At 46.9% G+C, this 24,251-nt stretch overlaps 1 protein-coding gene across 1 annotated transcript in view; it reads left to right on the top strand.

The window, feature by feature from the left end:
• The window catches only part of LOC116987171 (solute carrier family 2, facilitated glucose transporter member 11-like), a 41,350-nt gene that overhangs the window by 5,713 nt on the left and 11,386 nt on the right, over positions 1-24,251 (top strand). The window contains exons 2-7 of the mRNA XM_033043047.1: positions 9,501-9,599; positions 11,529-11,689; positions 12,587-12,711; positions 14,145-14,274; positions 17,605-17,753; positions 22,469-22,656. Coding sequence (XP_032898938.1) covers positions 9,501-9,599; positions 11,529-11,689; positions 12,587-12,711; positions 14,145-14,274; positions 17,605-17,753; positions 22,469-22,656 — 852 coding nt within the window. The remainder of the gene's footprint in view (positions 1-9,500; positions 9,600-11,528; positions 11,690-12,586; positions 12,712-14,144; positions 14,275-17,604; positions 17,754-22,468; positions 22,657-24,251) is intronic.

The following is a 24,251-nucleotide window of genomic DNA, read 5'->3' as shown; positions in this document are numbered from 1 at the left end:
GGGGATCTCGTTCAACAAGGTTTGATATCGCTACAGATTGCAGGAGAGACGGGGGGGGGGGGGGGGGGGGGGGGGGGGGGGGGGGGGGGGGTGAAGTTTGTTCCTTAACTGATTTCAGGGCCGTGTGATAGAAGGGAAGAGATTTGAACTTATGTTTCGCCTTCTATCACAGTGAGGAATGTGGAGGAGTCACTGTGGTGGATGTTTATGTTAAAATGTATTTTGTGTGTTCCGTTGATTTTTATTCGTATGACTGACTTGGCAAATTAAATTCCTCGTATGTTATAAACATACTTGGCTAATAAAGTGTTATTGTGATTGCGATTGTGATTGTTGAGATGTTGGAACTGCATTTATCTGCAAAGTAAAACTTTATCTAAAGGAGAACTTTCTCATCGAGTGATAGAGTGATACAGTGTGGAAACAGGCCCTTCAACCCAACTTGCCCACACAGGCCAACATGTCCCAGCTACACTAGTCCCACCTGCCTGTGCTTGGTCCATATCCCTCCAAACCTGTCCTACCCATGTACCTGTCTAACTGCTTCTTATATGTTGGGGCAGTCCCAGCCTCAACTACCTCCTCCAGCAGCTCGTTCTATACACCTACCACTGTGTGAAAAAGTTACCCCTCAGATTTCTATTTCCCCTTCACATCAAACCCATCTCCACTGGCCCTCGGTTCCCCTACACTGGGCAAGAGATTCTGTGCATCTACCCTAATCTATTCCTCTCATGATTTTATACATGATTTGATGGGATGGTCCACCTTCAAGCGGAGTCCTCAAAGTGAAGTGGGTGCCAGTCTGAAGAAAGGTCTCGACCCGAAACGTCATCCATTCCTTCTCTCCAGAGATGCTGCCTGACCCGCTGAGTTACTCCAGCATTTTGTGTCTATCTTCTGTGCTATCAGAAGCCCAGCTATCCCGGTGAACAAGCTCGTAGGCCGATTTGGCAGGAGTCTTGAGAACACTGTCCATCTATGTTCCTCAACATAAATCAACGCCCATCCAATACCATGCCAACGGTTGACTTTAGATCAACAAACAAGCTGGCAAATGTCCTCAGAAAAATGTTACCGTAACTGTGGAAGCCCAGACCAGAGGGAGATACACCACCTCTCTGGCAACTTGCAATTCCATGTTAGTTTCTTCTCTATAAACTGTTCATATCGGTCATGGCAACATCAGAGAATTGACTTCAAAAAGGAGTTGTGACTCAGCAGGACAGGCAGCATCTCTAGAGAAATGGTATAGGTGACGTTTCAGGTAGAGACCCTTCATCAGACTGGATAAGAGTCTGATAAAGGATCTTGACCCGAAACATCACCTATTTCTTCTCTCCAGAGATGCTGCTTGACCCGCCGATTTACTCCAGCATTTTGTGCCTATTATCGGTGTAAACCAGCACCGGCAGATCCTTCCAACACAAAGGAGGTGGTCAGGAAAGGATTAGAAACATAGAAACATAGAAAATAGGTGCAGGAGTAGGCCATTCGGCCCTTCGAGCCTGCACCGCCATTCAATATGATCATGGCTGATCATCCAACTCAGTATCCTGTACCTGCCTTCTCTCCATACCCCCTGATCCCTTTAGCCACAAGGGCCACACCTAACTCCCTCTTAAATATAGCCAATGAACTGGCTCAACTACCTTCTGTGGCAGAGAATTCCAGAGATTCACCACTCTCTGTGTGAAAAATGTTTTTCTCATCTCGGTCCTAAAGGATTTCCCCTTTATCCTTAAACTGTGACCCCTTGTCCTGGACTTCCCCAACATCAGGAACAATCTTCCTGCATCTAGCCTGTCCAACCCCTTAAGAATTTTGTAAGTTTCTATAAGATCCCCCCTCAATCTTCTAAATTCTAGCGAGTACAAGCCGAGTCTATCCAGTCTTTCTTCATATGAAAGTCCTGACTTCCCAGGAATCAGTCTGGTGAACCTTCTCTGTACTCCCTCTATGGCAAGAATGCCTTTCCTCAGATTTGGAGACCAAAACTGTACACAATACTCCAGGTGTGGTCTCACCAATACCCTGTACAACTGCAGTAGAACCTCCCTGCTCCTATTAGAGGGGATGTTATCCATAAGTAAGTCACTTGAGCCACCTGTATCTGGGGCAGCACAGTGGCGCAGGGGTAGAGTTGCCATTTTACAGCACCAGAGACCAGGGTTCGATCCTGACTATGGGTGCTGTCAGTACGGAGTTTGCAGGATCCCCCCGCGACCTGCGTGGGAAACTGTGACATGGGGGGGAGAGAACATAGAAAGACTCAGATCTAAATCAGCTGAAAAGATACGACTTGAAATATGTAATAAAGGACAGAACTAAAGCTTTGTATTTGAATGCATGCGGTGGATGGACTGAAACCTCAAATCAAAATAGATATACAGATATATTTATGATTTAACAGCAATTAGAGTCACATAGAAACACAGAAACATAGAAAATAAGTGTTGGGGTAGGCCATTCAGCCCTTCGAGCCAGCACCGCCATTCAATATGATCATGGCAGATCATCCAAAATCAGTGCCCTGTTCCTGCTTTCTCCCCACATCCCTTGATTCCATTCGCCCTCAGAGCTATATCTAACTCTCTCTTGAAAACATCCGGTGAATTGGCCTCCACCGCCTTCTGTGGCAGAGAATTCCAGAGATTCACAACTCTCCCTCATAACCATATTCTCCTGCCTTCTCCCCATAACCTCTGACACCCACACTGTTCCACACTGGAATTTAAGGGATGATCCATGGATATGAGTGGATCCTGTCTCCGCCATCTCCTGTATTCAATGGACATTTTCCCATCTGGTTGGTACGGGTGTCAGAGGTTGTGGGGAGAAGACAGGAGAATGGGGTTAGGAGGGAGAGATAGATTGAATGGTGGAGTGGACTTGATGGGACAATTGGTCTAATTATACTCCTATCACTTATGACCTTGTGATCTGCCTTGGACTGGAGTCAAATTCAATCTGAAGCCACTTGAAGGCTAAGTTATCAATGTTTACCAGGGGCTGGTTATTGAGTGTTTAAACATTTACAACTGGCTTGGAATAAAGTGCCGTTTTCCTGGTATCACGTTTGAGCAAGAGTTCGTCAACTGCTAACAAGATGCAGCATGTGCCAAGTATACGTGGCCCGTGATTGGCTAAAATGTGGGGGGTGTTCACTGCCATTTTGCTCAGGTCACATGACCCAGATCCAGGCACAGTGGTGGCGCAGCGGTAGAGTTGCTGCCTCACGGCGCCGGGGACCAGGGTTCGATCCCAACCGCGGACGTTGTCTGTACAGAGTTTGGTACGTTCTCCCCGTGACAGAGTGGGTTTTCTCCGGGAGCTCCGGTTTTCTCCCAATTTCCAAAGACACACTAATGGTTTGTAGGTTAATTGGCTATGGTAAAAATTGTAAATCCCCCTCCAGTGTGTGTAGGATAGTCTTTGGTTGCCGGGGATCGTTGGTCGATGCGGACTCGGTGGCCCGAAGGGCTCGTTTCCATGCTGTATCTCTAAACTAAACTAAAAGGAAGCCTGACCTGCTGTGCTCCTGAACAAGGCGATGAACTGCGTACAACACTCCATATGTTCATGGGTTAAATCCATGAATGTATGATGAGTGTTTGACAGTACTGGGCCTGTACACATAGGGTCATCCAGTGTAGAAACAAGCCTTTCACCCAACTTGCCCACGCGACCAACATGCTCCATCTACGCTAGGCCCACCTGCTTACATTTGGCCCATATCCCTCTAAACCTGTTCTATCCATGTACCTAATGTGTAAGAAAGAACTGCAGATGCTGGTTAAAATCGAAGGTAGACACAAAATGCTGGAGTAACTCAGCGGGACAGGCAGCATCTCTGGAGAGAAGGAATGGGTGACATTTCGGGTCGAGAGCTTCAGAAGTCTGGAGAAGGGTCTCGACCCAAAACGTTGCCAATTCCTTCTCTCTGCCTGTCCCACTGAGTTACTGAAGCATTTTGTGTCTACATATCCATGTACCAGTTTAATTGTTCCTTAAACATGGTGATAGTCCACTCCCTCCTCCTGCAGCTTGTTCCAAACACCCATCACCCTTTGTGTAAAAAAACTTACCCCTCAAGTTCCTATTAAATCTTTCCCTCCTCACCTTAAATATATGTCCTTTGGTCCTCAATTCCCGTACTCTGGGCAAGAGACTCTGTGCATCTACCTGATCTATTTCTGTCATGATTTTGTACATCTTTATAAGATCACCCGTCATCCTCCTGCGCTCCAAGGAATAGAGTCCCAGCCTGCTCAACCCTTGAGCAGGGTCTCAAGGGTCTTGAGCTCAGACCCTTGAGTCTTGGCAACATCTTCGTAAATCTTCTCTGCACCCTTCCCAGCTTGAAAGTGTTTAGTCTTCTATGAACCCAGCGTTCCCAACATAAGCCTGCAAATTAATTCCCTACAGCTTCTGAATCTATTGTCTTTTAGAACAATTTAAAGTATTTATTCCTTGTTTGGGATCTGGGAGTTTAGTGCCCATTTAGTGCTCATCTAATTGCCTTGGAGATGGTGGTCATTGAGTTGCTCTCCTGAACTGCTGTTGTGCCTCTGGTGAGGGAGACGGTTCCAGGATTCACAGCTAATGAATGTGTTTGGACTTTACTTCCACTGAGTCATGCATTTCAGATCGATACAAACCTCTCCCTGGAATAATATCTTTGCCTCTCCTCAGGGATGTTTACCAATTATTTCAGATTCACAACCTTTCAACCATATAGTCAAAAGTTAATTTTAATGAGGAAACAAGGAACTTCTTTGTTTTCTTCCTTCTCTGCTTTCCTTTTGGTTGGAAGATTCTGCGCGTGATCAATGGATTTCTTGCTCCTTCTTTCTCATTGAATGGCCTCTTGATGATTGAGGTAGAATGCACAGAGTATTAGTGCCTGGTTCACGGAGTATTAGTGCCTGGTTCACAGAGTATTAGTGCCTGATTCACAGAGAGTATTAGTGCCTGGTTCACAGAGAGTATTAGTGCCTGGTTCACAGAGAGTATTAGTGCCTGGTTTACATAGAGTATTAGTGCCTGGTTTACAGAGTATTAGTGCCTGGTTTACAGAGTATTAGTGCCTGGTTCACAGAGTATTAGTGCCTGGTTTACAGAGTATTAGTGCCTGGTTCACAGAGTATTAGTGCCTGGTTTACAGAGCATTAGTGCCTGGTTTACAGAGTATTAGTACCTGGTTCACAGAGTATTAGTACCTGGTTCACAGAGAGTATTAGTGCCTGGTTTACAGAGCATTAGTGCCTGGTTTACAGAGTATTAGTGCCTGGTTTACAGAGAGTATTAGTGCCTGGTTTACAGAGAGTATTAGTGCCTGGTTACAGAGAGTATTAGTGCCTGGGTCACGACTGGTTTACAGAGCATTAGTGCCTGGTTTACAGAGTATTAGTGCCTGGTTTACAGAGAGTATTAGTGCCTGGTTTACAGAGAGTATTAGTGCCTGGTTTACAGAGAGTATTAGTGCCTGGTTCACAGAGAGTATTAGTGCCTGGTTTACAGAGAGTATTAGTGCCTGGTTCACAGAGCATTAAGGGGCTGTCCCACTGCGGCGACTAATTGGCGAATTTAGAAGAGTTTAAGAGAGTTTGAAAAAATGTCATGTTGAAGACCTCCTTCAACTATGTTGAAGACCTCCTTCAACTATGTTGAAGACTAGCTACGACTAGCTTCGGGAAAATTGGACACCGAATAGTGGAGAGTGAAGACGACCTCCTTCGATCTTCTTTGACCTCCCTTCGACTATGTTGAAGACTACCTTCGACTACCCTCGATTACCTTCGACTACTCTCGATTGCCTACGAATAACATGCCGACTTACTACGACCTACTTCGACTAAACCTACGAGTAAATAAAATATTGATTTTTTTCCATGGCGACCTTTTTTTACTTGCGGGCATTTTTCAGCATGTTGAAAAATACGCCGCGACCTAGCTGAGGCCTCGAGTACGCGGAGACCACTCTTGAGCATGAAGGAGAGTTACAAAGACCTCCAAGGACCTCGTGTCGACCATGCTGCGAGTATGAGGCGAGGGCAAACTCTTCTAAACTCGCCGCAGTGGGACAGGCCCTTTAGTGCCTGGTTTACGGAGAGTTTTCGTGCCTGGTTTACAGGAGAAGCTATTAACGGTTATTGTTTTCGACTAGGTCTTGTAAGGGTGGTGAATTAATTAGAACGGCCTTTGCCCCAGTGAAGCTTCAGGTTCAGTAATTTCCTTGGAAAGGGATCCCTTGATGAGCTTATTAGTCACTATTTAAATTACAATAGCAAACTGTTGACAGACCAGTGGGCGTCCACACGGATCCTCAGCCAAAAGTTCAGCCTGTTTCTGAAACTGTTTGGCATGTACTTTACACAGGGATAAAGAGACACAGGTGGGAGCTAGGCCCTTTGACCCACTGAGCCTACACACAGACCATCCAAACCCATTTTATTGTCATCGACATAACCTACCCCCATTCCACCTGCAGGTTTTGTAACTCATCGACACACTGGATGAAGACACAAAAAGCTGGGGTAACTCAGCGGGACAGGCAGCATCTCTGGAGAGCTGCAATGGGTGACGTTTCGGGTCGAGACCCTTCTTCAGACTGGTCTTCAGCTGTGCCACCTTGTTTACTCAGCAAGAGCTACCTACGATAAAGGATGTGCAGCGCTGACTTGAACTTTACAGTGGACGCCAGTAAACGATTAGGGACTCAGGAATCCGCAGTTCCCGCCTCTCAGTAAATGTAGCAGATTGGGAATTGTGCGATGGATGATGAGAATCCACTGGGATTTCATTGAAGCAAGATGGAGCTCCCAGGATCAGCAGCGAAAACAAATGGCGACCCGGCGTAGGGGGGGGGCGGCGCTGAGAACAAAGGAGGGGGGGGCAGCGTAGGGGGCATCATGAGACCAAGAGAGACCCAGCAGGGGAGGGGGGGGTGACAACATAGGGAGACCCAGCTTGTGGGGGGGAGGGGGGTGGCGCAGAGAACAATGAGGGGCCCGTGGGGGGGGGGGGAACGAAAGAGGGATGAGTACTTTTTGTAACTTTGTCGGTGCCTTTGTAGCGACTCTTTTGTGCACTTTGTATGAAAAATAAAGAATTCCTCTGCCCCTAGCTGGGAACAAGTGACAATAAAGTATCAGTATCATCATCATCATCATCATCATCCATCGCCCTGTCCCACCACCCCTAACTCAATGCCTTGATGAAAATCGGGGCGTTCCTTTACGGAAAAAGTCTTGCTGATGAGAATCCTGCTTTAGATGGGTCCACGCTGGTTATTAAATTAGCAAGCAATGTAATCTTCAGACATGTCACGGCTTCAGTCTGAAGAAGGGTCTCGACACGAAACGTCACCCATTCCTTCCCTCCAGAGATGATGCCTGTCCCGCTGAGTTACTCCAGCTTTTTGTGTCATGTTTTAGACTCGGGATCAATGATCCATCAGCAAATCCTATTTAAGTGCAGATAATTTAATGCTCATTGAATTAGATGCCACAGAAAGAGCACATTCAGCTCAACCCTTTGATAGATTACAATTTCCTGGCCCTCGGATTTAGGACATTTTTACCTTTGCCCATATTTGGTTTTTCTTTTGAAATTTAAAGCCAAATTTAAAGTTCCTGCTCCCCCTTTTCTGGCGGTCCGTCCCGGATCACAACGTTTGATGTGCAGGAAGGAATTGCAGATGCTGATTTACACCGAAGATAGGCACAAGTTAGGCTGGAGCAACTCGGCGGGACGGGCAGAGGAAGGGTCTCGACCCGAAACGTCACCCATTCCTCCCATCCGCAGATCCTCCCTGTCCCGCTGAGTTACTCCAGCATTTTGTATTCTTCTCAACATTTGATGCTGGGGAAAGGCTGTGAATAGTGCGACCCTGCACACATGGCGCACCAACCACAGCCATTCACCACCCGTATCGATAGTTTGGCTCAGAGAATCAAACCCTTTTCACACAGAGGACGGTGGGCGTATGGAACAAGCTGCCAGAGGAGGTAGTTGGGGCTGGGACTATCCCAACCTTTAAGAAACAGTTAGACAGGTGAATAGGACAGGTTTGGAGCGATATGGACCAAGCGGAGGCAGGAGGGACTTGTGTAGATGGGACATGTTGGCCGGTGTGGGCAAGTTGGGCCGAAGGGCTTGTTTCCACACTGTATCACTCTATGACTCTATGATGACGTGTCCAAGTCCACTGTCCACATTAAACTAGGCTGGATTGTGACTACACAGGAGGATATAAACATTTCAGGGGGGTCTGAGTGGGGTTAAATGACTAAAGATTGAGTGATGCCGATATCCAAATGGACGTTGTGCTTCTACCCATGTCGCAGAGGCCAACATGTTGGTACATAAGAGATACGGGCGGCACAGTGGTGCCAGCATTAGAGTTGCTGCCTTGCAGCGCCAGAGATCCTGGTTCAATCCTGACTATGGGCGCTGTCCGTGCGGAGTTTGCACGCTCTCCCTGTGACCACGTGGGCTTTCTCCGGGTGCTCCGGTTTCCTCCCACACTCCAAAGACGTACAGGTTTGTAGGTTAATTGGCTTTGGTAAGTTGTAAATTGTCCCTATTGAGTAGGATGGTGCTAGTGTAGAGATGATCACTGGCGGTGTGGACTCAGTGGGCCCAAGGGCCTGTTTCCGCGCTGTATCGTCTACACTAAAGTCTAGAGGTTGGGAGGGCAAATGGTTTGTTCGCCTTTCGTTATGAGATGGTTTGATGACAGTCAGGAAATCTTAGCAACACCTGGAACTGTAAATGCTGACATCTTGAGCAAAACGCAAAGTGTTGGAGTAACTAAATCAGTTTTAGTTTTCTTTAGTTTAGTTTAGTTTATTATTGTCACATGTACTGAGGTACAGTGATTCACCACCTTCTGACTCAAGAAATTCCTGCTCATCTGCTTTCTAAAGGTACGTCCTTTTATTTTGGTCACGTCCACTCTATCCAGGCCTTTCACTATTCGAGGGATGAGGGCCGAGGCATGAGGAGAGCTAGAGTATTCATTCATCATCGTTAGAAACATTAGCGGCGCAGTGGTGCTGGTCCCCAAAGGGAACTAAGATAGAGTAGATCGGGGCTATCCCCTTTATACTTTAGAAGCAGGAGCAATTCTACACGATTCTTAAAGGGCTTTACAGGCTCAATACGGGTTGAATGTCACCTGGACTGAGGAATGCAGGACACATTCTGAACATTAGGAGCGGTTTGTTAACGACTGTGATGAGAGTAAATTCTTCACTCAGAGAGTCATGAGCCTGTGTTTCTTTTTAAATAGCGATGAATAAATCACTGGGCATTAAGGGAATTAAAGGAACGTGAGGGGATTTCAGGAAAATGGTGCTGACACCGAAGATGGAGTGCCATATTGATGGATGGCGGAGCAGGTTCAAAAGGCCACATGCTGGTCTCAGCACTGGTTTATCATTGCCTGTTTTTATTCGGCTCTCAGCAACAGCCAGTTTTGTTTTAATTTGCAGTTTCTGCGAGGGAGGTTTTTCCTGTTCATCTTCGTGGTGGGAATCGGTGGAAGCTTCCAGTTTGGATTCAACGTCTCTGCCATCAATTCGCCGTCAGAGGTAAGAAGGGCGTTTGGTAAGGTCACAGGTAATAGGAGCAGAATTAGGCCATTCGGCCCATCAAAGTCTACTCTACCATTCAATCACGGCCGATCTATCTCACCTTCCTAACCCCATTCTCCTGCCTTTTCCCCCCTAACCCCTAACACCCGTGCTAATCAAGAATGTATCTACGCATTAAAAATATCCATTGACTTGGCCTCCACAGTCTTCTGTGGCAATTAATTCCACAGATTCACCACCACACGTGTACTCTCCTACTGACATCCTCCACTGGTTTAGTTTAGGTTAGTTTCGAGTCCGCGCCGACCAGCGATACCATACACTGGCACTGTCCTATACACACTAGGGCCAATTTACAATTTTACCAAAGCTAATTAACCTACAAACGTGATCACTAAACAAAACTAAACTACTGTCATATCGCAAAAAGCCATTTTGGTTGAAGTGCATCATTTAGGAACAGAGGCTGTCCACTGTGAGAACACGCAAACTCCACACAGACAGCATCCAAGATCACGATTGAACCCGGGGTCTCTGGCGCTGTGAGGCAGCAGCTCCACCAGCTGTGCCACTGTGCCGCAATTAGCTCAGCTTAAATGTTTTTAAAAATCGGTAAAATACAGATGTCGGAAATGTAAAACCTGCAAATGGTGGAAACACTCCGCAGATCAGGTATTCAGTGTCTTCAATAGAGACTTAAACTCTTCTTCTGATTTTAGAAGAATGTGGGGGGACCTCATTGAATCTTACCAAATAATGAAAGGCCTGGGTAGGGTAGAGTGGATGTGGGGAGGATGTTTCCACTAGTGGGAGAGTCTAGGATCAGAGGCCACAGCCTCCGAATAAAAGGACGCACGTATAGAAAGGAGATGAGGAGGAATTTCTTTAGTCAGAGGGCGATGAAACTGTGGAATTCATTGCCACAGATGGCTGTGGTGGCCAAGTCACTGGGTATTTTTAAAGTGGAGATTGACAAATTCTTAGGTACACAAAAAAGCTGGAGAAACTCAGCGGGTGCAGCAGCATCTATGGAGCGAAGGAAATAGGCAACGTTTCGGGCCGAAACCCTTCTTCAGACTGATCGGAGGTGGGGAGGGCGGGGAGAAGAAAGGAAAAAGGAGGAGGAGCCCGAGGGCTGGGGGATGGGAGGAGACAGCAGGAGGGCTGAGGAAGGGGAGGAGACAGCAGGAGGGCTGAGGAAGGGGAGGAGACAGCAGGAGGGCTGAGGAAGGGGAGGAGACAGCAGGAGGGCTGAGGAAGGGGAGGAGACAGCAAGGACTAACAAAATTGGGAGAATTCAATGTTCAAATTGACAAATTCTTGATTAGTACAGAGTGTCAGGGGTTATGGGGAGAAGGCAGGAGAATAGGGTTGAGAGGGAAAGATAGATCAGCCAAGATTGAATGGCTATGATTGATTGATGGGCCAAATGGCCTAATTCTGCTCCATGAACTCATTAACATGATATTTCTAATACTGATACCCTCACCAATAATCATAGTGGTCTTAGAAGGTGCCTGAAATTATATTGCCGTTTAATGGAGGACCCGGCGGGTGGGGGGGGGGGGGGGGGGACCGCGGTGAGGGAAGGTGGGAGAACAAAGGGGGGGCCGGTGTGTAGGGGGGGGGGGGGGAGGGGTTGACTCTGGTTTTAGAATCCTCTGCCCAGGGGATAAGTCTGTGTTTGTTTGTTTGTTCGTTCGGGTTAAGGCGCTGTGCACACGGCAGCCAGCCAACACTCGCTTGACTTTTCCTCTTTCTTTTTTCTCCTCACTTTTAATTTAATTTTAACGTCAAGTTTTCGTGTACCTTGCTGTGTGTTGTGACTGTTGGCAGACCAACTTTCCTCCGGGGATGAATCAAGTTTGATCGCGACGCATCGTATCGTAATGTCGATCTCCTGTGCCTTCTTACCTCTCCTTCCAGTATATTAAGAACTTCATCAATGAAACGTGGATCGATCGATATGAAACTCCGCTGCCGGAGTATTCATTAATGCTCCTGTGGTCCTTCATTGTAGCTGTGTACCCAGTTGGAGGATTGGTGGGGGCACAATTTGCTGCCGTTTTAACGGTGAGATATGGAAGGTAAGATCACCAGTTGTGAGGCCATGTGGCCGGTCATGGCACCACATGCTCTGAATTTGTCTCCTTTTAAAACCCACCTTCGTTTAGTTCGGGCCGGCATGGCACGGCGGCGCAGCGGTAGAGTTGCTGCCTTGCAGCGCCAGAGACCCAGGTTCGACCCTGACCACGGGTGCTTGCCTGTACCGAGTTTGTACGTTCTCCCCGTGACCTGCGTGGGCTTTTCCCCATGATCTTCAGGTTCCTCCCACACTCCAATAATAATAATAATGGATGGGATTTATATAGCGCCTTTCTAATACTCAAGGCGCTTTACATCGCATTATTCATTCACTCCTCAGTCACACTCGGTGGTGGTAAGCTACTTCTGTAGCCACAGCTGCCCTGGGGCAGACTGACGGAAGCGTGGCTGCCAATCTGCGCCTACGGCCCCTCCGACCACCACCAATCACTCACACACATTCACACACAGGCAAAGGTGGGTGAAGTGTCTTGCCCAAGGACACAACGACAGTATGCACTCCAAGCGGGATTCGAACCGGCTACCTTCCGGTTGCCAGCCGAACACTTAGCCCATTGTGCCATCTGTCGTCCCAATGACTAAACTAAACCAAACAAAGGTCTTCATCAGGTGCCCGGCACAACTTGCCCACACCGGCCAACATGTCCCAGCTACACTTGTCCCATCTTGCCTGTGTTTGGTCCATATCCCTCCAAACCTGTCCTATGCATGTACCTGTCTAGCTGTTTCTTAAACGTTGGGATAGTCCCAGCCTCAACTACCTCCCCTGGCAGCTCATTCCATGCACACACCACCCTCTGTGTGTAAAAGCTACCCCTCAGATTCCTATTTAATCTTCAGTATGTAATCAACCTAAAACATGTGCCTTTCTGCTTCAGGAAGAAATCGCTGCTCTGTAATAACCTAGTGGTGATTGCATCAGCACTCATAATGGGATTCAGCAAGATGGCTAGATCATTCGAGATGATTGTAGTTGGACGGTTTCTCTATGGAATTGGCACAGGTAATGGCCTATTTTGTTTACGGTTCTAAAAAGCTTTGTCTTCAGAAAGCACAACGATAGCCATCAAGTGTTATAAGGTTATAAAATCATAAGTGATAGGATAAGAATTAGGCCATTCGGCCAATCAAGTCTACTCCGCCATTCAATCATGGCTGATCTATCTCACCCTCCGAACCCCATTTTCCTGCCTTCTCCCCAGAACCTCTGACACCTGTAATAATCAAGAAATTATCTAACTCTACCTTAAATATATCCACTGACTTTGCCTCCACAGCCTTCTGTGGCAAAGAATTCCACAGATCCACCAACCTCTGACTAAAGAAATGTCTCCTCATCTCCTTCCTAAAAGAACGTCCTTTAATTCTGAGGCTATGACCTCTTGATCCTAGACTCTCCCACTAGTGGAAACATCCTTTCCACATCCACTCTATCCAAGCCTTTCACTATTCTGTAAGTTTCAGTGAGGTCCCCTCTCATTCTTCTAAACTGTAGCGAGTTCAGGCCCAGTGTCGACAGTGTTGAGAAGGGAGACAGGAGACTCTGTCTGGGTCACCGGTGCTCAGCCTCACGTGGCTGCCTCACGATCTTGTGATGTACTGTACTTCAACCCGCGGCATCTTCGGGTAAGGTTAGAGTCGGTGGGGTCTGCTTTCTAATCAATACCTCTCAGCGCTCAGACACGCCGATCCTGGCGAGCTCCTGCTCCCTGTACCTGGGGCACCTGACTGTGAAGTGCCGTCCCTACTACCTTGGGCGGCACGCTGGTGCAGCGGTAGAGCTACTACCTCACAGCGCTAGAGACCCGGGTTCAATCCCGACTAGGGCTGCTTGTCCGTACAGAGTTTGTACCTTCTCCCCGTGACCTGCGTGGGTTTTCTCCGAGATCTTCGGTCTCCTCCCACACTCCAAAGACGTACAGGTTTGTAGATTAATTGGCTTGGTTTAATTGTATGAATGTTAAATTGTCCCTAGTGTGTGTAGGGTCGTGTCAATGTGCGGGGGGTCGCTGGTCGGCGCGGACTCGGTGGGCTGAAGGGCCTGCTTCCGCGCTGTACCCCTAAACTAAACTAAACCTGCTGAGGGAATTCACCTCTGCTATCCCTCCCCAAACAGACACAAACAGCTGCAGTAACTCAGGCAGCATCTTTGGAGAAAAGGAATAGGTGACGTTTCGGGTCAGAACCCTTCCTCAGAGTCTACGGAGTTGGAAGAAGGGCCTCGACCAGAAACGTCACCTATTCCTTTTCTCCAGAGATGCTGCTTGACCCGCTGAGTTACTCCAGCACTTTTTAAACCAGCACCTGCAGTTCCGTCCTATACTAAACACTCCACACTTAACACGGCATATTCCTTTGGATATGTAGAAGCCATTTGGTGGCACCAATGTTCAATATTGCGGATGTACCATTGCCCACTCTGTTTCTTTGTGAAAGGTATTGGGTTGGTTGCCCACGGCTTGTACCTTGGAGAAACGGCACCAAAGGAATTTCGAGGAGCTGTGTGTCTGACCCGCGCTGTATTTAACGCCATTGGGAAGTGCACGGGCTTGGTGGTTGGGCTCAGGTAAGTCTTGAACCATTGGTTTAAATGACCTCACCGTGCATGACTTGGCATTGGTATTGTATTGGTGCATCATTGTCACGTGTATCAGGGGCGGCGCGGTGGCACAGCTGGTAGACCCACAGTCTCACAGCACCAGAGACCCAGGTTCGATCCTGACCTCAGCCCCTGCCAGCATTCCCTTTGCACATTATCCTGATGGCCGTGTGGGTTTCCTCTGGGAGCTCCGGTTTCCATCCACACCCCAAAGACGTGTGGGTTTGTAGGTTAATTGGGCCTCTCTGTACATTGTCCACAGTGGGTAAGGAAGTGGGGTAATATAGAACTAGAGTGAAGCAGTGATCAATGGGCACCGGAGATCCGGATTTGATCCCGACTACGGGTGCTCTCCGGACGGAGTTTGTACGTTCTCCCCGTGACTTGCGTGGGTTTTCTCCAGAATCTCCCGTTTCCTCCCACACTCCAAAGACGTGCAGGTGCAGTGCGAATGGCCAACTCCTGCACCTATTTTCTATGTTTTTATGTTTCTATGTGTGTAGGTTAACTGGCTTGGTACGATTGTAGTGAGTACATGAAGGGGCGGCATAACACACAGCGGTAGAGTTGCTACCTTACAGCGCCAGAGACCCGGGTGCGATCCTGACTACGGATGCTGTCTGTACGGAGTTTGTATGTTCTCCCCGAGACTGCGTGGGTTTTCTCTGGGTGCTCCGGTTTCCCCCCCACACTCCAAAGACGTACAGGTTTGTAGGTTAATTGGCCTTGGTAAAGATTTTAAATTGTCCCTCGTAGGGTGTTTAGGATAGTGTTAGTGTACGGGTATCGCTGGTTGGCGTTTGTACGTTCTCCCTGTGACGCGACTGGTATTTGATGGTCGGTACAAGCTTGGTGGGCCGAAGGGCCTGTTTCCATGCAGTGCAACTGTGACAACAATGTCAGATACTCATCTCCTTTCCTTTAATATTTTCTGTTCACTGTTAGCTGTAATGGAATGAATTTGCTTTAATTCTCTGCTCTGTAATATGCATTTGCTGCAGGGTTATGCAATTTCAAATGTGCAAAGACAGCTCCCCTCCATGTAGAGGTTTGCTCTAATGAAGACTTTCCCATAATGAAGGTAGACGTGATAAACAGGGACGTGCGATATCATGTAAAGTGTTTGTGGGAGTATTGATGACCAGAATGTAATTCCACTAGTGAGATCATGAAGGCTGAGTTGCACTTTCCTTGGTGAGATATATGCCATGGGACAGAGGCCAAGATTTTAAAATGTTTGGAAGAATGGAAGGTTGAATTTTGTTTATTTTCAGATGTATATTCCCTCAAGCCAACATAACCTCAACATAAACTGAAGTGGACAATAGACAATAGACAATAGGTGCAGGAGTACGTCATTCGGCCCTTCGAACCAGCACCGCCATTCAATGTGATCATGGCTGATCATCCCCAATCTAAATGGTGGCCGACTAGGAAAAGGGGAGATGCAGCGAGACCTGGGTGTCATGGTACACCAGTCATTGAAAGTGGGCATGCAGGTGCAGCAGGCAGTGAAGAAAGCGAATGGTATGTTAGCTTTCATAGCAAAAGGATTTGAGTATAGGAGCAGGGAGGTTCTACTGCAGTTGTACAGGGTCTTGGTGAGACCACACCTGGAGTATTGCGTACAGTTTTGGTCTCCAAATCTGAGGAAGGACATTATTGCCATAGAGGGAGTGCAGAGAAGGTTCACCAGACTGATTCCTGGGATGTCAGGACTGTCTTATGAAGAAAGACTGGATAGACTTGGTTTATACTCTCTAGAATTTAGGAGATTGAGAGGGGATCTTATAGAAACTTACAAAATTCTTAAGGGGTTGGACAGGCTACATGCAGGAAGATTGTTCCCGATGTTGGGGAAGTCCAGGACAAGGGGTCACAGCTTAAGGATAAGGGGGAAATCCTTTAAAACCGAGATGAGAAGAACTTTTTTCACACAGAGAGTGGTGAATCTCTGGAACTCCCTGCCACAGAGGGTAGTCGAGGCCAGTTCATTGGCTATATTTAAGAGGGAGTTAGATGTGGCCCTTGTGGCTAAGGGGATCAGAGGGTATGGAGAGAAGGCAGGTACGGGATACTGAGTGGATGATCAGCCATGATCATATTGAATGGCGGTGCAGGCTCGAAGGGCCGAATGGCCTACTCCTGCACCTAATTTCTATGTTTCTATGTTTCTATCAGTACCCCGTTCCTGCCTTCTCCCCATATTCCCTGACTCCGCTATTTTTAAGAGCCCTATCTAGCTCTCTCTTGAAAGCATCCAGAGAACCTGCCCTCTGAGGCAGAGAATTCCACAGACTCACCACTCTCTGTGAGAAAAAGTGTTTCCTCGTCCCCGTTCTAAATGGCTTACTCCTTATTCTTAAACTGTGGCCCCAGGTTCTGGACTCCCCCAACATCGGGAACATGTTTCCTGCCTCTAGCGTGTCCAAACCCTATACAATCTTATATGTTTCAATGAGATATCCTCATCCTTCTAAACTCCAGAGTGTACAAGCCCAGCTGCTCCATTCTCTCAGCATATGACAGTCCCGCCATCCCGGGAATTAACCTTGTACTGACCTTGTACTGTAACCTTGAACCTTGGAGCCACTCTACGGACCTGTAATTCATTAATACAAACACTCTCAGGGATTTCCAATCAACTTATCCTCACCTGTATCCACCTATCACTCGCCCAGCTTTGTCCCCCCCCCCCCCCCCTTCCAGCTTTCTCCACCTCCCCAGGTTAGATTTTTTTTAGTTCAGAGATACAGCACGGAAACAGGCCCTTCGGCCCACCGAGTCCCCGCTGACCAGCGATCCCCGCACGCAAACACTATCGTACACACACTGGAGACTATTTATAATTTGACTGAAGCCAATCAACCTACAAAACTTGTACGTCTTTGGAGTGTGGGCGGAAACCGGAGCACCCGGAGAAAACCCCATGCAGTCACGGGGAGAACATACAAACTCCATACAGACAAGCACCCGCAGAATGGATGGAACCCGGGTCTCTGGCGCTGTGAGGCAGCAACTCTACCGCTGCGCCACCGTGCCGACCTCAAGCAGCTGGTTTTCGTGCTGTGATCATATCTCATCGGTTTTGAAGTATCATGGAGCAATCTCAAGTTATAGAGTCATAAAGAGACACAGCGTGGAATCAATCCCTTTGGCTCTCCCAGTCCATCACACTGACTCAGTTACACTAATTCTACACTAAATAAATCCAATGTTGTCTCCATTTTGTGAAGGATGCTTCATTAGCGGAGTTGATAATCGCAACCTTAACAATCCCCTTATATTTTGTCCCAGGGAAATTCTAGGTGATGAAAACAAATGGCACTTGTTGCTGGCCTTCAGTGGACTACCTGCCCTCATTCAACTGGTCAGCCTGCCCTGGTTTCCAGAGAGCCCCAGGTATCTACTCATGGAGAAAGGGGACAAAGCTCTCTGCATAGATGGTGAGTGACAATGCAGCAGATCAGACTTTGTAGACCTATTGACATGGTGGGCAAACCTCCATTGTTTTATGTAGGAAGGAACTGCAGATACTGTTTAAACCAAAGATAGACACAACAAGCTGGAGTAACTCAGCGGGACAGGCAGCATCTCCGGAGAGAAGGAATGGGTGACGTTTCAGACTGAAGATCCGAAACGTCACACTTTCCTTCTCTCCAGAGATGCTGCCTGTCCCACTGAGTTACTCCAGCTTTTTGTGCCTATCCCAATCGTTTTCTCACCTTCAAAGAGTGGTTAACGTAAGAGGAGAAAGATTTAATTGGATTTAGAGGGGTAACATATTTGCACAAAGGGTGGTGGATGTATGGAATGAGCTGCCGGAGGAGGTAGTTCCTATTAAATCTTTCCCCTCTCACCTTAAATCTATGTCCTCTGGTTCTCGACTCTGCTAATTTGGACAAGATACACCATGCATTTATCCGATCTATTCCTCTCATGATTTTGTACACCTGTATTGCACATCTACACAACTAACTCAAAAACCCCAATTCCAAATTAAAAACCTTTTTTTCCCATATATATAAACATATAACAATTACAGCACGGAAACAGGCCATCTCGGCCCTTCTAGTCCGTGCCGAACACTTATTCTCCCCTAGTCCCATCTACCTGCACTCAGACCATAACCCTCCATTCCTTTCCCGTCCATATACCTATCCAATTTATTTTTAAATGATAAAATCGAACCTGCCTCCACCACTTCCACTGGAAGCTCATTCCACACAGCTACCACTCTCTGAGTAAAGAAGTTCCCCCTAATGTTACCCCTAAACTTCTGTCCCTTAATTCTCAAGTCATGTCCTCTTGTTTGAATCTTCCCTATTCTCAATGGGAAAAGCTTATCCATATCAACTCTGTCTATCCCTCTCATCATTTTAAAGACCTCTATCAAGTCCCCCCTTAACCTTCTGCGCTCCAAAGAATAAAGACCTAACTTGTTCAACCTTTCCCTGTAACTCAGTTGCTGAAACCCAGGCAACATTCTAGTAAATCTCCTCTGTACTCTCTCTATTTTGTTGACAACTTTTGTTCCCTCGCTTTTTTCAGCAAAGAATTGAAAGGTTAGGCTTTTTCTTTCAATCAATGTGAAAATGTTACTGGTGGAAGGTCAGCAAACAGCTTATAAACATTTGTCAAAGGAACTATAATGAGGAGTTATTGTTCACTCAGGAAGAAAGCATCACAGATTGGTTTGGCAACAGTTCTGTCAAAGACAGCAAGAAATTTCCGAGAGCTGTGGATGTAGCCCAGTCCATTACAAAAAAATGACCTCTCCCCCACCGACTCCAATTACCCTTCACTCTGTCCGAGGAACTCAGCCAACATAACGGCAGCACGGTAGAGATGCTGCCGAACAGCGCCAGAGACCCAGGTTCAAACCTGACTACGAGTGCTGCCTATACAGAGTTTGTACTGTGCGTTCTCCCCGTGACATGGGTTTTCTCCGGGAATTCCGGTTTCCTCCCACACTCCAAAGACGTGGAGGTTTTTAGGTTAATTGATGTGGTATAAATGTAAAATTGTCCCTCCTGCGTGTAGGGTAGTGCTAGAGTACGCGTTTAGCTGGTCGGCATGCCAAAGGGCCAAAGGGCCAAAGGGCCAAAGGGCCAAAGGGCCAAAGGGCCTGTTTGTATCTCTAAATCTCTAAACTAAATTAAAATAAAGAAATTAATCAGGGGCCATTTACACTCCCCATAATTCCCTTTACTTCCCCTCTCCCAACCAACAAAAGATAGAGGGTGGTGAATCTGTGGAATTCTTTGCCACAGAAGGCTGTGGAGGCCAAGTCAGTGGATATTTTTAAGGCAGAGATAGATAGATTCTTGATTAGTGCGGGTGTCAGGGGTTATGGTGAGAAGGCAGGAGAATGGGGTTAGGAGGGAGAGATAGATCAGCCATTATTGAATGGCGGAGTAGACTTGATGGGCCGAATGGCCTAATTCGGCTCCTATCACTTAAGATCTTATGATACATAATACTGCAACACTATAATTGCACTCTGGCATTTTTCTCTTTTGCACTGTTGTGCTTGTGTTCGGCGAGATTGTGTTGTATGATTTGACTGGATAGCATGCAAACAAAGTTTTCACAGTACCTTGGCACACGTGACAATAATAAACCAATAAACCAGTAATACGCTGCCTGAAATGGCAACTTTTGGACCATGTTACATGAGGAACAGATTGTCTCCCTCAAACCTGTACGCCATTCATCTTGGAATGAAATACTGGATTGGTACTTGAAGAATGAATTTTTGGACCATTACGGAAGAGAGGGTGGCATGGTGGCGCAACGGTAGAGCTGCTGCCTCACAGCGCCAGAGACCCGGGTTCGATCCTGACAATAGACAATAGGTGCAGGAGGAGGCCATTTGGTCCTTCGAGCCAGCACCGCCATTCAATGTGATCATGGCTGATCATCCACAATCAGTACCCCGTTCCTGCCTTCCCCCCATATCCCCTGACTCCGCTATTTTTAAGAGCCCTATCTAGCTCTCTCTTGAAAGCATCCAGAGAACCTGCCTCAGAGAATTCCACAGACACACCACTCTCTGTGAGAAAAATTGTTTCCTTATCTCCGTTCTAAATGGCCTACTCCTTATTCTTAAACTGTGGCCCCTGGTTCTGGACTCCCCCAACATCGGGAACATGTTTCCTGCCTCTAGCATGTCCAAGCCCTTAATAATCTTATATGTTTCAATGAGATTCGCTCTAATCCTTTTAAACGTCTGACTACGGGCGCTGGTCTGTACGGAGTTTGTACGTTCTCGATGTGACCTGGGTGTTCTATGGGATCTCCAGTTTCTTCCCACACTCCAAAGTTGTAGGCTAATTGTAATTGTAAAATTGTCGCTAGTATATGTAGGATGGTGCTAGTGTATGGGGTCAGCTGGTCGGCACGGACTCGCTAGGCCGAAGGGCCTGTTTCTGCACTGAATCTCTAAGCTAGGCTAAAAGGAAGGATTGAACTAAGTGCATGGCCGCTATAAAGATTCAATATGGCCATGTTGGCCTATGTTATATAATCAGCCATTAACATGCCTTCGCTTGGAGCAAACTGCCCATGCAGATGTGAAGCAAAAGAAGTATCCCTTCCACTACATGCAGCACTCCATGTTCACTCCCATTTACCTTAGTAACAGTCTGGTATAGTGACGTGAGAAGAATTGGTCTTCAAAGGCTAAAACATCTCACTCAAAATGCATTTCCTATAGATGAAGAATTAATCGGGCCTATTTTCAGGGTTCAATCTCATCTGTGGATTTAGATTAATACATCTATTAATCTAAACTTCTCCAAACTTTCACCATTATTTATTAATTCATGGTTCCTTGTTCCGCTTATAGCTTTTTTTTCTCTTTGTGACAATATAAACAGTATCATGAATGTAAACAAGGTTCCAGGTAAGGTACTACCAAAGCAGAGTGCACTACTGTATATATGGAGATCAGATTAAACCATGTCTAAAACCATAACGTACTAACAATTCTTTAAATTGCTTTGTCGCAGATATTAAAATTAAATGAGAGATGCCTCTCTTATTCCCTGTCTCTGTGGAAGTTTAGTTTAGTTTAGTTTAGTTTAGTTTAGTTTAGTTTAGAGATACAGAGCATAAACAGGCCCTTCGGCCCACCGAGTCCGTGCCGACCAGCGATCCCCGCTCACTAACACTATCCTACACACATGAGGAACAATTTACAATCTTTACCAAGGCCAATTAACGTATTTGGAGTGTGGGAGGAAACCGGAGCACCCGGAGAAACCCCACGCGGTCACGGGGAGAACATACGAACTCCGCACAGACAGTACCCGTAGTCAGGATCGAACCCGGGTCCCCGGCGCTGTAAGGCAGCAACTCTGCTGCTGTGCCACCGTGCCAAGTCTCTGTACTATTTCACTTACTTGTTGTGAATATTATAAGTAGATCACTTATACTTTGTTTTGTCGGTTCAGTTGTTGAACTGATTTGCCAGGTCTTTGCCCAAATTGTACGGGCACTAAGGTCGTGGATATTATTTTAGTTTAGTTTAGTTTAGTTTAGTTTGGAGATACAGCGCGGTAACAGGCCCTTCGGCCCATCGAGTCCGCACCGACCAGCAATCCACGCACACTAAAACCCCTGTCTTAAGGTGCGAGTCCACCCACGAGTGATCCCCAGTTAAAAACAAATCAAACTCGTGGTAATCACGTAGAATTAACGTAACGGGAACATCGTAACGCTAACAGCAGGTACTCAGGAAACTTGTTAACTTGTGAACATTTTTCAACATGTTGAAAGATTTCCAAGAGTCAAATTTACTCCTGACACTACCCTACACGCACTAGGAACAATGGTACATTTATACCAAGCCAATTAACCTACAAACCTGTACGTCTTCGGAGTGTGGGAGGAAACCGAAGATCTCGGAGAAAACCCACGGGGAGAACGTAGAAACTCCGCACGGACAGCACCCGTAGTCGGGATCGAACCCGGGCCTCCGGCGCTGTGAGGCGGCAACTCTACCGCTGCGCCACCGTGCCGCACAATGCATAGTAAAAGTTGAAGGATACTGCATCACAATCCTGATTGCCCGCGTAGTTTGTTATTGAATGTGCTAGTGCCTTGTAGAAAAGCGCTCGCTGCAGTCCATTCACCGCATGGTTTCTGTTCCTTGAAGCTCTCCAAAGATTGCGGGGTCCGGGTGATTTCACTGAGGAAGTTGATGAAATGATGGCGGAACGAGCTCAAGTACAAGGAGTTACCAAAAGCAACCTTGTACAGCTCTTCTCAGACAAAGCGGTGCGGTGTCAACTCCTAACTGGTATTGTGGTCAGCGTAGGCATGCAGCTGAGTGGCATCAACATTGTGAGTATCTTAACAGCTTCATTTGTTTTTTTCACCAAAAATAATTTTGATCAACTATTTACAAAAATGATACGTACAGTACAAAAATACAAACAAACCCGCCACCACAATACAAAATAAAGCAAATATTCTTAAATACTGAATATTAAATCACTATTTCCCCATCCTGATTGAGGGTGCATTGCACTCCCCGCGATGCCCAGCGGTCCTGGAAATCCCCGTGGACAGTGTGTAGTCCCTCTCTAATATCACCCGGGCACGGACGTAACCCTGGAAAAGGGGCAGGCAGCCGGCTCGGGCAGAGCCCTCTTCCGCATGGCGCCGTGACTAGCGGATGGCCAGCTTGGCCTTCTCTGCTTCACGTGTGGGCTCCAAGCAACAACCACTTCAGTCAATTCTGTTTAGTTTAGCATCAAGAAAATAGTGTTACAGTGTTAAAAATCATTTGTATCTTTTCCCGGATGGGAGAGGGGAGTAGAGGTAATGACAGGGGTGTAAATGGCCCTTGATTAATTATTAATTTAGTTTAGAGATACAGTGCAGAAACAGGCTCTTCGGCCTAGCACTATCCTATGCACACTACAGGCAATTTACAATCTTTACCCAAGCCAATTAGCCCATCCCCGTACATTGACACCATCTTACACACACTAGGGACAATCTTTACATTTACCAAGCCAATTAACCTACAAACCTGCACGTCTTTGGAATGTGGGAGGAAACCGGAACACCCGGGGAAAACCCACAAGGTCACGGAGAGGATGTACAAACTCCGCACAGACAGCGCCCGTAGTCAGGATCGAGCCAAGGAACTCTAGCGCTACACCTCCACTAAGTTCGCAATAACCAACCTGATCTCCCGGTGGCTCAGCACTTCAACTCCCCCTCCCATTCCGAATCCAACCTTTCTGCCCTGGGCCCCCTCCATGGCCAGAGTGAGACCCACCATAAATTGGAGGGGCAGCACCTCATATTTTACACCCCAACGATATGAACATTGACTTCTCCAATTTCAGGTAGTCCTTGCTTTCTCCCTCTTTCCCCTCCCCTTCCCAGCTCTCCCACAGCCTACTGTCTCCGCCTCTTCCTTTCTTCTTCCCGCCCCCACCTCAGTCTGAAGAAGGGTCTCGACCCGAAACATCACCTTTTCCTTCGCTCCATAGATGCTGCCTCACCTGCTGAGTTTCTCCAGCATTTTTATCTACCTTCAATTTTTCCAGCATCTGCAGTTCCTTCTTAAACTAAAGTACCAATGACCCCCTACAATTTGCTCACAAGAAAATGGTTCTGAATTGAGGACGGCACACAAAAAAAGTAGCGATCTCTATAACCAGAAAACATGTTTAATCCAGAGGCTATTTATGAATAACAGGATCAATTCTTCAAACCTGGCTAAGCTCTAACTAATGAAGCTCATATCACTAGATCTGAAAAACAAACAGATTAAGGAAGTGAACCCTTAACCTACTGCCAAATTAAAAATAATAATGATAAAGATGACGATAAAACTGTATTCATCCCCGGAGGGAAATTGTTCTGCCCACAGTCACAACACACAAGGTACACAAAAACTTGCCATTAAAAGTTAAAACTAA

The sequence above is a fragment of the Amblyraja radiata genome, chromosome 25, assembly GCF_010909765.2.
Source record: "Amblyraja radiata isolate CabotCenter1 chromosome 25, sAmbRad1.1.pri, whole genome shotgun sequence".
In the NCBI taxonomy this organism is placed as follows: domain Eukaryota; kingdom Metazoa; phylum Chordata; class Chondrichthyes; order Rajiformes; family Rajidae; genus Amblyraja; species Amblyraja radiata.
The sequence above is the reverse complement of the archived record's forward strand: the minus strand, read 5'-3'. Positions and strand labels throughout refer to the sequence as shown.